This window comes from Morone saxatilis, unplaced genomic scaffold (genome assembly GCF_004916995.1).
Source record: "Morone saxatilis isolate NCDOM2014 unplaced genomic scaffold, NCSU_SB_2.0 Contig17, whole genome shotgun sequence".
In the NCBI taxonomy this organism is placed as follows: domain Eukaryota; kingdom Metazoa; phylum Chordata; class Actinopteri; family Moronidae; genus Morone; species Morone saxatilis.
In genome coordinates this window covers 18,516,289-18,531,083 of record NW_023339729.1, presented here as the reverse complement: position 1 = coordinate 18,531,083, position 14,795 = coordinate 18,516,289, and the positions used below count along the sequence as shown (strand labels likewise).

At 39.6% G+C, this 14,795-nt stretch overlaps 2 protein-coding genes across 5 annotated transcripts in view; both read right to left on the bottom strand.

Moving 5' to 3' along the window:
* Positions 1-7,149, bottom strand: part of npnta (nephronectin a) — a 48,592-nt gene extending 41,443 nt beyond the window's left edge. Inside the window, exon 1 of the mRNA XM_035660283.1 lies at positions 6,838-7,149. Within this exon, the coding sequence (XP_035516176.1) occupies positions 6,838-6,908 (71 nt within the window). The 5' untranslated portion in view covers positions 6,909-7,149. The remainder of the gene's footprint in view (positions 1-6,837) is intronic.
* Positions 7,150-10,960: 3,811 nt separating this feature from the next.
* The window catches only part of gstcd (glutathione S-transferase, C-terminal domain containing), a 45,401-nt gene continuing 41,566 nt past the window's right edge, over positions 10,961-14,795 (bottom strand). For all 4 annotated transcript variants that reach the window (XM_035660323.1, XM_035660322.1, XM_035660324.1 and 1 more), the window contains exons 11-12: positions 14,027-14,096; positions 10,961-11,455 (exon numbers count right to left, since the gene is read on the bottom strand). In XM_035660323.1, the coding sequence (XP_035516216.1) occupies positions 11,265-11,455; positions 14,027-14,096 (261 nt within the window). In that variant the 3' untranslated portion in view covers positions 10,961-11,264. The remainder of the gene's footprint in view (positions 11,456-14,026; positions 14,097-14,795) is intronic.

Below are 14,795 nucleotides of genomic sequence, written 5' to 3'. Positions count from 1 at the left end.
AAAACTTCCACTACTAGCACTGAGACTGCACTTTTGTTATCATTATAAGAGGTCTTGAGCACATTAAAGTTTTGCAAAGATCATGGAATAAATCAAAAATATGAAAACTGAATGACCTTAACTGACTATGCAGGTTTAAAGTTCTGCAGATGAGCTGGAAACACTGTAATCCAGTTACAAAACAAAGAAGAAACCCTCTTGATATACTTCCTTTATACAAAAGATGCTTTCTTTTGTGCCTCACTGAAAGAGTGAGGCTGTTGCTCAGTATTCAAGGCACATCCTTTGCCACTATCCTTGCCTGTTAGTGTCTCTATGCCAAGATGAGGAAATGCTAATGCTTGCCCCCGCTGCCAATCACCTCATTGGAAAAAAAACCCAGATGGATGCTAAGTGAGAGTGGCAGATCCAGGGAAAATGTTTGTCTGCTGCCTGGCAAGCAGGAAGGCAGTCAGGCAGGGAGAAACTCCAAGCACACAGTAAGAGAGGAGAGGAGAGGAGAAGAGAGGAGAGGAGAGGAGAGGAAAGAACACGTGACATGCAGCCACACACACACATGCACAAACATGGCACCTGCTGACCCTCTACACAGTAAACTTGTTAAATGAAAAAAAAGAAAATCCCTGCCTGTGGCAAAAATCGCTTCATTTGGAGGATGGCGACAGCTTTAAAGAAACATCTGACATCTCCCATATCATTTCAGTGATATTTAAATCTGGTGACTGGAAGATGTTTCATCCTGATGTTCTTGCACAGTTTGCACTGTTCTTGAATGTATTCATCAGTGTGCATACGGTAATTATCATCTTTGAATATGGAGGCATCATGTGTTTGCACCTGCTCCTGTATAACCTAATGGTCTTGTGTTCCTTTCTCGGTTATATGACATTAAAAAGTAATCATTGCACCTATAATGACTCCCAGTAGAAATGCCCATAAAACATTTTGACTTCTGCCAGAGGTTGTTCTACATAAGTCCAGGTTTTGTCTTCTTTACAAACTCATTGTGCTGTGATGGCCTTGAATAACAACTATTTTCAAATTGCCAATAATACCAGAAACTCTGGTGGAAATGTAGTGGTGTAAATCTTCATTTGGTGGACTGATGCAGTTAACTCTGACAGCTCTTCTTTTCCAGCCTCTTTGGAAGTCTTCATGTTGCCATAAGTTACTTTCATGTTACGATGAGTTGCTTTGAAAATCACATCTAACAGTGTTACCAGATGTTGTTTTGAGAACAGTGTAATTAGCTTTAACTTCATATCACTAGCAAATCATCTTGTCTGACTTTGTTATGTGATAGAAGTGTCCTCCTTTGTTGTTTGTATTGTTTTGTTCATTACACTGTTAATTAATCAGTTGGCTGATCAATAGAAAAATAATCCTCAACTTTCTTTATATTAGTATTTAAGTCACTTTTTATCATATTTGCTGAATGTTTAGTTTTCTTGGTCCTCTGTGATAGTAAATTGAATATCTTCGGGTTTTGGACTGTGGGCCCAACAAAACAAGCTATCTGAAGATATTTTAGACCAAAGTGTTAAATCCAGAAAATAGGGGGCAGGTTGATTAATGAAAATAACCATTTGTTGCCGCCCTATTCCTTGAGATGGATATCCAAGATCAAGTAAATGTAAGATTATTAACAAAATGGAAACAGCAGATGAGGAAAAAGTTAATAAAAACCCCAGATGGAACCAATAAAAAGTAAATGGTCTATCTGCAAAATTAGGATTTTAGATGTTTTTCCATTTTTCAGCAGGAAATGATAATGTGGTAGAGCTAATATATTTCACATAACAAAAAAAAAAAAATATATATATATATATATTATTTCAAGTTTTCTTAACATGTCAGGATCAGAGGGGCATGACATTTGGCTCTGTACACATGATGTTATGAAGACTATGACCAAAGGTGCAGAGTTTGAACTCCTACAGGCTCCCAGTGGATGGTGGGCGAGGGGTGTCTGGGAGGTCTGTTTGGTACAGTGAGAGTGATAAGGAGACACGGACCTACAGGTCCTGAATTACTGAATCAAATATTTTCCTCTAATGCGTTCTCCTACACACTAATTTATAAATACACACACATAGTGAACATGGAATCACGTTTCATGTTGTCAGCGCTCCTCTCAGTCCTCTCTTCATGCTGTATTTGGCCAGCGGCAGTTGTGCACAGCAACACACTCTGAACTTGAAACTGAGGATTTAATAAAATTCATCAGCTCACCGTTTTACCACATCAACACTGCAACAATGTCAAACGCATATTCCTAATTTCTTACAACATTTATGAACGTTTTGAAAATTACAATGAATGACAGTCAACAATGGAAGCAAGGGTGACACTGCACAAAGAGGAAGAGCAGTTTTTGAGATACATCTTGTCCCCAGTGATATTCTAATGAACAGAAAGCTGGCATATCAAATGGACGTGAGCATAATACCTGTATTTATTACCCTGAGGCTTTGAATAATGATCCTAAATTGCACTAAGCCTTGAAGGAACCCAAGCAGATAATTATTACCCTTCACGCATGCCGTGTGACACCTCTCCTCAAGCATGGGTTATCAGACAAGGTTCTTCCAGCAGAACCTGAGCGGTTGATACCCGCTATGGGAACGCCATCGTTCTTCCATTGTTTTACTAATGGGTACGGAACTGGCCGATTTCCCCTGCCTGACAATGAGGAGTAGTCAGTCCATCGCTCACAGAGGAGCAGAGTGTGTAATCAGCACCATGAAGGTATAGTCCTCAGTCAGAGCCATAATAATTGAATCTATCTATCTATCATCCATCCATGAATCCATACTGAAGCATGCAAAGTGTGACTGACAAACACACATAGTTGTTGATTGCTGCATTCGTAGCATCTTGGCGTGAAGGACTTGCTCGAACCTGCCAAGCTCAGCTGAGAGCATGAGCGTGTGGAGTCATAAGGTGTCTGGAGTCTTAATGAACCACCTCAGCAGCACGTAGACTGCCAAGACTATCACATTAACGCGCAGCACCATGTGAGATATTGACAAATATCTTAGGTAAAGATTTAAAATTAGAAATCAAATCGGCCTATTAAATCTAAATACCTTTTTTTATACAAAGTGGAAGGTATTCACTGAGTGGCCAGAAAAATAAAAACACCTGTATGATGTAATGCAATGCAACACAATAGCCCTGCAATAAACACCACTAAAATTGGTTTGTGGCACTTTTCAGGCAGTATTAAGATGCACTTCTATAGAGCACCTTATTGAAAGGAAACATTTTGGAAACACCTTATAATATGCTGCAATGAAATACATTACCTTTTTTTTAACATTGTGTTACATTGGTTTGGCAGACATTTTAGTGACTTGCAATAAGTGCCTTCAATCTCTATAGGAACAGGAGGTATATGTTTGTAAGTGAAGCCAGCTAAGAGCATGTTCAATGCAGCAATACAAGGACATTTTATTTTAAAGGGAATGACACATTTGTAGCATGGCATGTCAGGATGTGGCCTGAAAAGGTGAGTTTTCTGCACCAAAAGCTGGGCAGCAACTCTGTTGTCCTGACTGCAGTTGTGGCTTCATTTCACCACTGCAGGATACAACACCATCGGCCAGTGCCTTACAAATGACCACAGAATTAACTCTGACACAGTATTATGAACAGTTGAGATTAAATCACAAATCTGATGTTTATTACAGAACTGTTCAGTTGCATTACAATGTTAAAATGCACAGGTGTCTGGTCACAGAGTGTATTGTACAGCAGACTCTGCCAACAAGCAAAATGGGACGCTGACCTTGCTAGAACTGTTGCTATTCTCTATCTTTTTTTGTATAAAGGACAGGACAACATGGCAGTACCTATGCCAGTATACTTCTACTGCACCTAGATACTTCACTGACAGACTTATATGACTGAGTAGTCTACATCAACATTCAGCAACATCTGATTGATTTTATTGTCCTTGTAGCACTTTGTTCAATACAACATAAATTGATTTCCACTTACTCCCGAACTGTCCTGTTGGTTTAGAAAACATGACAACAAAGCAAGTAAGGGGGAGCAGTTATGTTAGTCATAAACAGAAATGCTGTATCCGGAGTTTTCCAGTGGGACAATTTAGTAAACTTAATGGACCAGCGTGTAGGATTTAGTGGCATCTAGCGATGTAGTTCCAGATCGCAACTCTGACGCTTCACCCTCCCCTTCCAAGCGCGAAGGAGAAACAACAGTGGCCATGGAATGTGCAAAAAAATACTCCTATATATAGCCAGTGTTTTGTTTGTCCCTTCTGGGCTACTGTAGAAACATGATGGTTTAATATGGGGGCCTCCATGGAAGGCGACCCACAGCATCTAGATATAAATGGTTCATTCTAAGGTAGCAAAAACACAACGATTCCTACATTCAGGTAATTATACACTAATGAAAACATACCTATGGATATTCCATTCCTGCCAATAGATCCTTGTTTAGTGAGGTACAGTACTTGAATGCATGCTTCTCAAGAACTGAACTGTTTGAACTTAATGTTCAGGTTACACTTTAAATCTTCTCTATAACTCATAATAGAGATGTCGGTACATCTTTCATCACAACATTGACATACACTGGATATTGAACACTAAGAAAACTATAAATGTATTATTTTTGTTGGGCTACCCATAAAATGTGTCTTTGACAATGTTTTCTCACTCCCTCTCAACCCCTGAAAGCCCAAATGTGGGTCTGATATTACAACGCCAACATAACCTGGCACCAGTCCACGTCTTTGGATTATTACTTAGCAGGTCTGGTATGCGCTACTTGCCTGAGTTCTACTTAACAATTTAATGACATCACTAGGAAAGAATACCCTCTATGTATGTGTTGCTTTTTATTTTGGCAAACATCTTCTCTGCTACATGACAGGAACCCGGCTGTCCTTGAGTCCTTGGTTGGAATAAAAAAAAGTGGCGAAAACAAAAGCAACGTTTTTAGCCACAGATTTGCGGGTAAGCATATTATGTGCAGCTACGGGAGAACAAAATGATCTTGCCAATGATGCCCGTGAAGGACCCTTCAGGACTAGATGGATAAGCCTGTTAGGAACGCTTTCTAAAAGGCAATAAGTGAGGGAGACTAGGTAATAAATGGCTTTTTTGCTTGTGCTCGGTCTCAGGGGATATTCTCTCAATGAATTAATATTGAAGCGGAGACTCAGGCCCGGGCAAGTTTATACCCATAAAAATTGGCAAATTATGGCCAGGGTGACAAGCCACTCCATCAGCAGGGATGTTAATAATGTACAATATGCTGCTGCTAGGTTCAAGTAAATGATCATTACACAAAGGCGATGCGTGAAATAAAAGTTAAAGCCCTACTCATCATACCACAACCTGTCACACAAACATTAGCCATGGTGATTAAGAAAAAAAGTCCCAAATAACAATAATATATGTGCTTGCAAATGTTCATCTTAGATTTTTTGTAATATCTCTGCCCTCTCCTTCATTCTCTCTCTCTCGCACAGACACACATTAAGTCCTTTGCTCAAACCTTTGATATCCAAATCTCCTACTTTTGAAATACTTTTGAGCACGGCATAAAGCTGAATTGAAAGAGCTAAGGAGGGGGGAACAAAGGGCAATATACCTCCAGATGTCAAAATCTATCAACAAGCAGGTGGAATGGCAGTCAGTCTGTAAGGGCTTTTTGAAATGCATGCATACTATTTCAATAACGGTTACCTCAAATAATCCTCAATAGTTTTTCATTCATTTGAAAGTGTGGAACATGAGAAAGGATCCTGATTTAGGGGCTCAGTCTGTCTGGCAGAGATACATGGGGAAAAGTACAATACTTTGCTGCACTCTCTAGATGTAGGAAATTTGGCAGAAGAGCTATGTTTGTGTAACTCTCTCACTGTTTGGATGGACTTCAGTCCAGTTTTACTCTGAGCTCTAGAAATCTAACGCAATATGACCCGAAATAGGAGATGGAATAAAGTCGATTTTCCACATCTCATTTAACTGTAAGTCCTCTTAACAATCAGTCCCAGCCCAGAAAGTGAAGTGAGCATTGTGCCAATGAACATGATTGATAAAATGACTTCATCACAGACAATTTGGAAACATGTCTTTAAATACTTGTTACACCTAAATTACAACTTGGCTGGCTTATTATGCATGGTTGTTAAAATAATAAAATAAAAAAGCTGGCATCATTCATCATGTTCACCAACTCAGATGCAGCTATTATGCAGATCAAAATCTCGGACACATGCATTCTTTGGGGTCTGGCACGTCTCCACACCTGTCTTTGCATACTTCATCCAATTCGTGTTTGAACATGAAGCACCGGGTGTGCTGTCACATCACTTTATAATCAGCCTGATACCTGCACAGGAGAAGAGCCGTACTGTGTGTTTTTGAACGTGTAAACACCGCTTCTGCTATAACAGAATGTGTGCTCCGAGGCGCACAACATACTGGTATGGGTGCACTTGGATTATTACTGTTTTCGTCCAAATAAAAGTTAGGATAATAGACTGCAAGGGATAAAGCGGAGATGCCAAGAATCACAGTGCATTCGAGCGCACAACATTTCACAAAAGCAACATGTTTTCATTCGCATCTTAATTCAGCTTCGCAGTTTGGAGATCCTACAATAATGCCTCAGTTTGCATCCACTCCATCCCAAAAAGTGCTATCTTTAACCAAAGGCGCAATTTGTTTTTGGTTTTCTTACAGAAACAGCCTGCAAACGGACTTGAAGTGTGATGATCAAACTGCAGGCTCAAAAATCAGTGTTATTTCACAAAAACATCGGCTTTGGCAGACAATGTGAACCATGTGCCCTTACCTGCCATCAAAGTCTGCGCTTGCCCCAAAGCAGCAGCTGTACAATAACATCAACTTTATCCATAAATCCATGATTTCGGGAGTTGCACGCTGCCTGTTATTCTCCGTAATCCAAAAGCACTGGGTAGGAAACCGCGGAGGAAACAATTAGACGTAAACAGAAGAGTTTCTTTGACGCACGCTGAAGGCGCACAGGTAGGTAGAACAGGGTCTGCCGGCGTCCTTCGCAGTGCTCATGTGCGATATTCAGGAGGCGCGAGAGTAAAAGCAGTCCGCTGTCTGGGAGTAGAGTAACCCCGATGTGTGTCTGTGTGTATGCGTGTGTGTGTGTGTGTGTGTGGAGCGGGACGCACTCTGCCGGGAAGAGAGCGCACAGCTCCCCCTCTCTCCTCTCCTCACAAGTTCAGTCAGCGGGCTCTCCAACCAACAGCCCTCACTGCAGTCAGACCTTATCTCCCCGTCTTTCCAATAAACAGCGGCCAAAAACACCGCGGATATCCTGCCAGACTTTTAATATAACGCCGTGCCCCGCACAGCCGAGAGGAGGAAGAGGCTCCAGATGCAGCTCCGTGCCGCGCATGCTTTTGGAAATGCCTTAATTAATTGCGTAGCCTGCTGAGGCACGCAGGTGCATCGCCCACCCAGGTAGACGGTACTCACGCTGTTCACACGATGCAGCGAAAATTACTGGGGCTGAATTTGGAGAGGACAAAAAAATAAGCCGCACAACATACAAAATGAGCGGTTTGACAGCTTGAGCACTACTCGAGTAAACAGAAAGGCTTTTGTTGGAGCTGTAATTATTGTAAATAAAAACACAAGTGACTTAGTTTTTGATTGAAATGTTTTTTTTAATAATGATTCCAAACTACAGACAGATTCAGTTCTGCTTTGTGTCAGATATTTCCTAATATTAGATTGTTGTGTAAAAATAATAAATAAATAATAATAAAAGGCGCAATCAGTTGCTTTTCTTGAATGCAATTTTCCCATCATACTTTGCACCTCTTGAAGACTGGATGCGCTCAACATGAAATCACAAAGTCGTTATTATTCTTATTCTTCGACAAGAGGTTATGTGTCATTCTATTAGGGTGATTATCTGCTGCCTGAGTCACAAGCAGCACTTAATATCCAATGTCTGGTGAATGGCTCTTCCTGTCTAGGGGCAGCATTATGAACGTCTGCCTCGTTTTCTGAGGTGACAGCCCTCTGCCTCGAGAATTTAAGTCAGTCAATGAAATTATTCTCCAGTAAGGGCCCAGTAATGAAGGAGGAGATGAATGAGATGAAGGTTTGATATGATTACAGCTGGTTGTTCAGTCACCGCCGTCTGTCTGATACGTGGCACTGTGCGCCTTGTTACGCCCCGTCAACAACCTGACAATAAATCTATGCGGTGGTACAGAGAGGTTTGACATCTCCAGAAGCAAGTGATCGGAGAAGGGCCGGTTGTGTGTAATTACACTATTAATCACGTCACTTTCACGACTGGACTGTAAACATTTGATTCCATGATGATTTATTACATTTGAAAATTAGTTATGTGTTTTTGCAGAACCTCAATTACCCACACTATTGGTATGTTGTGGGAAATCAGAGGAAACTTTAAAGGGTCAGCCAGGCAAAGTTTTATTTGTCCAGTTTGAAGATGCTCATCTCTAAGAAAAAGTTCCTTTAGTTAAAACTTAGTTCCTTAGAAAGTATCTTGAAAGAGCAGCTCAATTAAAACTCAAATATAAATGTATTAATTATTTATTAAAATAAACATAATCTCTTACTTGTATGCTTGTTTTGCATGTTCAGCTGACCTGCTGTGCTGAGCAGAGACTACTTAGATCACATTAGAAATTAATCTGAATTAAGTCATTGGAATCTACGGTAATAGATCTATAATAAGTCCAACTTTCATACTTCTTTCCAGGAAATGATAAAGGAATTAAGGACCAGAAAAATAAACATCAAACAATTCCAGTTCCTCTTCGAAATCCTCACAATATGCCGTCTGCCAGGGCAATATGAAGAAAGACAAATGTATTCCTGTGATTTGGGTGAACACATCCTTTAATGAACCCCACAGGAGAAGGGAGTCATTATGTTACATTCTAAACAGACAATGCTTACAGCAGACCAAAGTAAATAAACTCAAAAATAGAACATAAGCAGGGAACTGCTAAATTGGGGATATATAATATGACAGTAGGAGGAGAAGCATCAGGAATCAGAAAACAAGATTATTATGGTGTGCAAAATAACAGCAGCCGAGATCTGCTGTAGGCAACCGAACAGGAAATGCGTGTATTAAAATGGATTGTTATTTGAAACTTCTATAATTACGCTCAACGTTGTTTGTTTATATAAAATAAAAATAAAGTAAAGTGAAAAAAATAAAGTGAAAATTAAACACATTTCACTTGTGGTAATGCAGGTTAAATGGTGGCCCTATGTATCCATTTTAACTGGTATTGTGCTTTATATCTGTGCTTGTTATGGTAACTGTGAACACATAAATGAAGTACCCGCCAAAACGAAACATTCATACGACGAGGGACCCCAGATATGGAGCAACGAACTGTTGCAGGTAAATGGCCATAAACACAACCAGTGTAATGAAGTGGAGGCTACCAAGACGAGATGAATTTTAATTAAAAGTATAACGGAAGTTCGTAAAACAATAAAAGTTTTCTGCTGCAACAAATTGTTCAGTTCAGAGCTGCTTTTGAAAACCTACATGTTAGTGCCCCCTGGTTTAATAGAAAGGATACATAAGTGTATCTCTGATTAAATGTCATGCATGTACATTTTTCACCAGTGGATATTACTTGGTGTGAAACCCTACATGGCAATAAACCTGTTACTGATTTCTGTTTCTGTTAATTACACAATAAAAGAACGCATCCACCTCAGTGCATCACTGACTTTATGTTGTACTTATAGAAAGACCCCACAAGGCTAATCATTCATAAAACAAAACAGACTGAGCAGAGACATACAAAGCAGCTCAGACGTCTCACATATTTTGTCTAAACAAAGAATCTTTTCACCTTCCAGCCCCAGCTGTTTGGGTTGAATCAACCAACTTCACACCTCACACCTATCTGTCTCATGCAAGCTTTAAGTAGTGCCACCTACTCTCTCCTCTATTGTACCTATATGCATTTTTGTAATGTGCACTTGTGCAGAGCTACAAGCATAAAGATCTCCTTTTGAAATAATTCCAGTCCTTGGAAGGAGCTGTGTCTGTGGCCATTCACCTCGGGATAGATTGACTCTGCTGAGTGAATTCAGATGAGCACGATGCTGGAAAGGCCCGCACTGCCTGCGTCTATCCCCTCTGTGTGAGCAGGAAAACTGGATCTCAGGCTACCTCCCCAGATTCCCCAAGTAGCCGCAGCACACTGTCAAAATTGACAACACAGGATTTTTCAGAGAAACAGATAACCAGTTTCACCTAGGGGAATGGAAGCTTAAGGGGGCTATAGTGTATCTAAAGTATAAAGGATTGGAAATATGGAGCATACTGCATGATATTCAGCTACTAGGCTGCCAACAGTGTGCATCTAATCAAGCACACTGACCTTTTCGCCAGCATCATAAAATATTCATTGCTGCTGAACGTATTACGGAATGCATACCATATTCACATTCATTCTTTATGAGGAATAATCAGTTCTCTCTAGAACCGTGACAAATTCTATATTTTAACTGATGTGTTATGAGTTTAGATCAATTTCTCTTTCAATATCCCCCTCTCTCTCATAGTCTACCACAAACACACAAGGAGGAAAAGTAGGTAATGATGATTCCCCATCTTGTCTTTAAGCGCAGATGAGTTTTCAGCACTGAATTTCTCCTTCTTCTGTTAATACCTGGCAACAGAGTGGAGCGGACTGCTGAGTTCTATCACAGAAGGCCGTATACAGACTATTTGCAAAAACAGCATGTGTAAGTATGCCGTACTTAATTTGCAGTGTGGGTGTGTAATTCCTGCTGCTTCTGTTTACGCTGACAGCTTGATCACACAGTTTAGGCAAAGACACAAATGTAACGTAGCAGTTGGTGAGAGACTTGAGCTCTTTTACTAAAACTAAGTGTTTAGTAATTGAGCACATTTAACTAAGGGAGTAGTTCTCAGAAAGCACCCTTCCATGTGTTTATTGTCACAGTCATTCATTGCATGGTTACCTTTACCTTCAGTCTGAAAGACATTTCAGAAGTTGACTTCTGCTAGTCCAGAAATAATAAACAACTGTTTTATTTTCCGAGGCCATTTCATACAAAAGGGCTTGTAAAAAACAAATTCAAAGAAAATGTTGAGGGTAGATTAAAAACAGTATTCTGAGCACCATTACGACAGTAGCCACAGAGGCTGGGTACTTTATCAAACCCTAACCACACTGAAGATGCTGTACAGTGGTGCTTGCGGTCCTAATTATGCGCCGGTGCTTCCAGTTGGCTAGCAGCAGCTTCCAGTCCACTCTTTTGCTGCAGTCTTCCCACCAGCATGTTGTTCTTTGGCGAACAGCTTTCAGGCTCCATAGTCATTACCTGCACCGAGTACCCATGAGCCTCTGCTGCCCACGAGCGGTCCAAGTCTACCAGGCCCATACAATGTTTACCTGGAGTGGTCCAAACAGAAAAAAAACATGAATGTTATCATCCAAACATAAATGAATCCAGTTTTAAGCATTTACTAAAGAAAGAGACATTTTCTCTATATTTGATTTCATGTGTTTATAATTAGGTAGGGACAAAGTAACAGGAACATCTTTTATTTTACACTGTAAGGAAGTCCAAAATGACAAAACGCCTCAAAAGGTACCATAGATTAGAAGAACATAATAAGTAAAGCCCAACTAATATTAGATTTTTTAAGCCGATCCAATACTGATATTCAAGTGTGAAAAATATTAACAATTGACATTCAGATAATATATATTTAGATATATTACTGTTTAATATTATTACATGTAAAATATATAAAAATGCAACCTATAAAACCCTACTACAAATTCCTTTAGTATATCTGCCAACATAGTAAGGTGACAAATTAAAGGTCCAGCATGAAGGATTTAGTTGTATTTAGCGGTGTAGCTGATTGAAACACCCTCAACTTGCCCTCCTGTTCAAAGCATGTAGAAGAAACTATGATGGCCTCGAAACTGCAAAAAATGTCAAAGGCCCTATCTACAGTCAGCGTTTCTCCATTCTGGGCTACAGTAGAAACATCGTGGTTCGACATGGCTAATGACTAATGAAAACATGCCTATGAATATTTTATTCCATTTCTGCCAATAGGTCCTCCTAAATGTTACACACTGGACCTTTAAAAGGAAAAACTTGTACTGCGTGATACATGTTTAAAAATACAGTGCAGGTCCAGTTAACTTTAATTCTAGATCAAAACCACAGAGCAAAACATCTAAGTGACTATATTTTTAGGAAATAGGATCACAAAATTCCCATCCACAGGGCATGGGCGGTCACTGGATGGTTTAATAAGAATGAAAATGATGCAAATCGACGACCTTTACTGTCACCAGATCTCAACCCAAATGAACATCTATAGGAGACAACAAGTACAGACAGTACTTGTCACCACCATCATCCAAACACCAAATGAGGCGAAATCCTTTAGAAGAATAGGGTTCATCCCTCCAGTAGTGTTCCAGATGTCAAGGAGCACTAAAGCGGTTCTGGCTTTAATTTGTCACCCATCTGTGTATGCGGCTGATTATGATATACATGTATCTAAGCGAATATCAACAGATCAACAATTCAGAAAGGCTCTATTAGGCAGCATTCGTTGTAGTGCTCCTGTATTAGTTTGAATATTGTAGGTGCTGTTTTTATTTTGTCAGTTTCCTGTATGTTCCTAACATTCGTTTGTATCAATACCCAAGGGACGCGATTTTTATTCATCAACAACTTTGCATTGATTATCATGCTATTCTCTTAGGATTTACTTTGAAAACAGACTTCAAATGTATTATGCAGTTTAACAGGTAGGTAGCAGGTGGCAGACATAGTAAATGCAAGCTTTGGTCTGCCATGCTGCCTACACGGTCACAGTCACACTGGCAGGCTCTGGAGAGATGAGATCAAACATGGTTAGAAAATGTTAGTGGAAGAGGTTGAGCCGTGTTAACTGATATAGAGCAGAAACCTCTGTGACAGGTAGTGTCAGGTACATATGAAAGGGCCTCAGACTGACGGGGCATTGGGGAGCCTCTTCGGATTCAGAGGGAAGCTTTGATAAGCTGGAGAGCTATCAGGGTGAAGAGAGTCCTCAACATAATGAAACACTGTACAGTGAAGCTTCAGCACAGGCCTGGAGGTTTCAGTCTGACAAAACACTTCCCTCTGAGTCTGACAACACTGATCTGGCAGCTGTTCACTGCAGCTGTTTTGTCACATTGAAGAAATCCCAGCATTAACATTTTTCACACTTCTCAAAAGTCTAGACCTTTCAAAAAAGTAGAGCAGAGGGTGTTCTGCCCCTATCCTTATCCTGTGTAATAGCGCCACTGTGTGGTAATCTATGTACAAGTTTGTTTCTTATTTACTTATTCACTAACTAACATAAACCAGCGTCTACTAACCAAGTAAATCCATTGTTGTAGTCGCTTAACCTGTCTGCTAGCTAAAGTGACGTCTGTAAGTATAGTTCATCCGTCAACATATATTGGCATTTATCATTTATTTTGGTTATTTTGTGTCTACATACATTCTGAAGTAGCTAAATCGCCATGTATCGCTATGCTATTGCCAAGATACTTACCGTAACCTATTCTCTGCTCATCGTTTAGTAATTCTAATACTACATCTGTATTGTGCTGAGTTTCACAAGATTCTCAATACACTTCAAGAAAATCAACAGCTTTATTGTGGAGATTTTGGGAGTGTTTAGCTGGTTTAATGGAAAGCGCCATCAGCTAGCGTGGCCGGCACAGAGGGGTTAGGTCACAGTGACAAACCTACTACATGATAAACAGAAGTCAAACTTATTATCGGTCAGGAGTCATTATGGAAAAATGTGCCTGATAAATCTATTTGTGACTTCTTGGTCTCCATAGTTTCAATACAAAAGTCAAAGAAAAATAAATATCAAAAGAGTATCCATTTCTATTGTCAGACATATAAAAAGGTAATGTAAACAGAGAAGATTAAACAAGTAAGTAAATAAGTACCTATGAGTCGCCTCTCAGGAGGGAGCTGAACAGCAGTTTGGTCTGCGAAGCGACAGAGGATCATGTGTTCCTGAAACAAGGACAGAAGATGAGTACAGTAAATGTTTATTCAAGGGTAACGAATACTTACACTAAAACTCTGGATGATATTTAACAAGCCTCAAGTTATTGATCAGATCAATCAGAAATTTAAAGATAGATTGTAATGAGCCATTCAGAGAATCTAACTCTATTATGCATTGTTCAATCTATCTATTTATCCCATGTTTTTCCTATATCTGCCTATCAACAGTTGTGGAGCGTGGGCTTGAGTAATTGTAACATTTCAACATTCAACACGATTCAACAATTTAACTGTTTTACAAAGGACACCGTTTTCTGATATTATGTGTGTGTGATTAAGGTTAGGTAAGGTTTTGGCACAAAAAACATTAGGGTATGTTCATAATTTGTCACATATAATCGATAGATAATCTGTTAAACAACTACAGACAAAGCGAAACAGTTGAAATCTTACAAATACTCTATAAACTCTGTAAAATCTGTAGGCGGACTATCCAAATAAAGCCTTACCAGAAATAGTTATCATCAGATCACTAGTCCATCACATGGGAAATTCTATGCAGAAACTCAAACCACAGTTTTTATGCCTATTTTAGCCGGCATTGCAATGTCGGTCAGTCCACTACTTTGGCCAACAACAAAATATCTCACCAATCAGATATATTGCCATATTTTGTACAGTCATTTATATTCCATAAAGGATAAA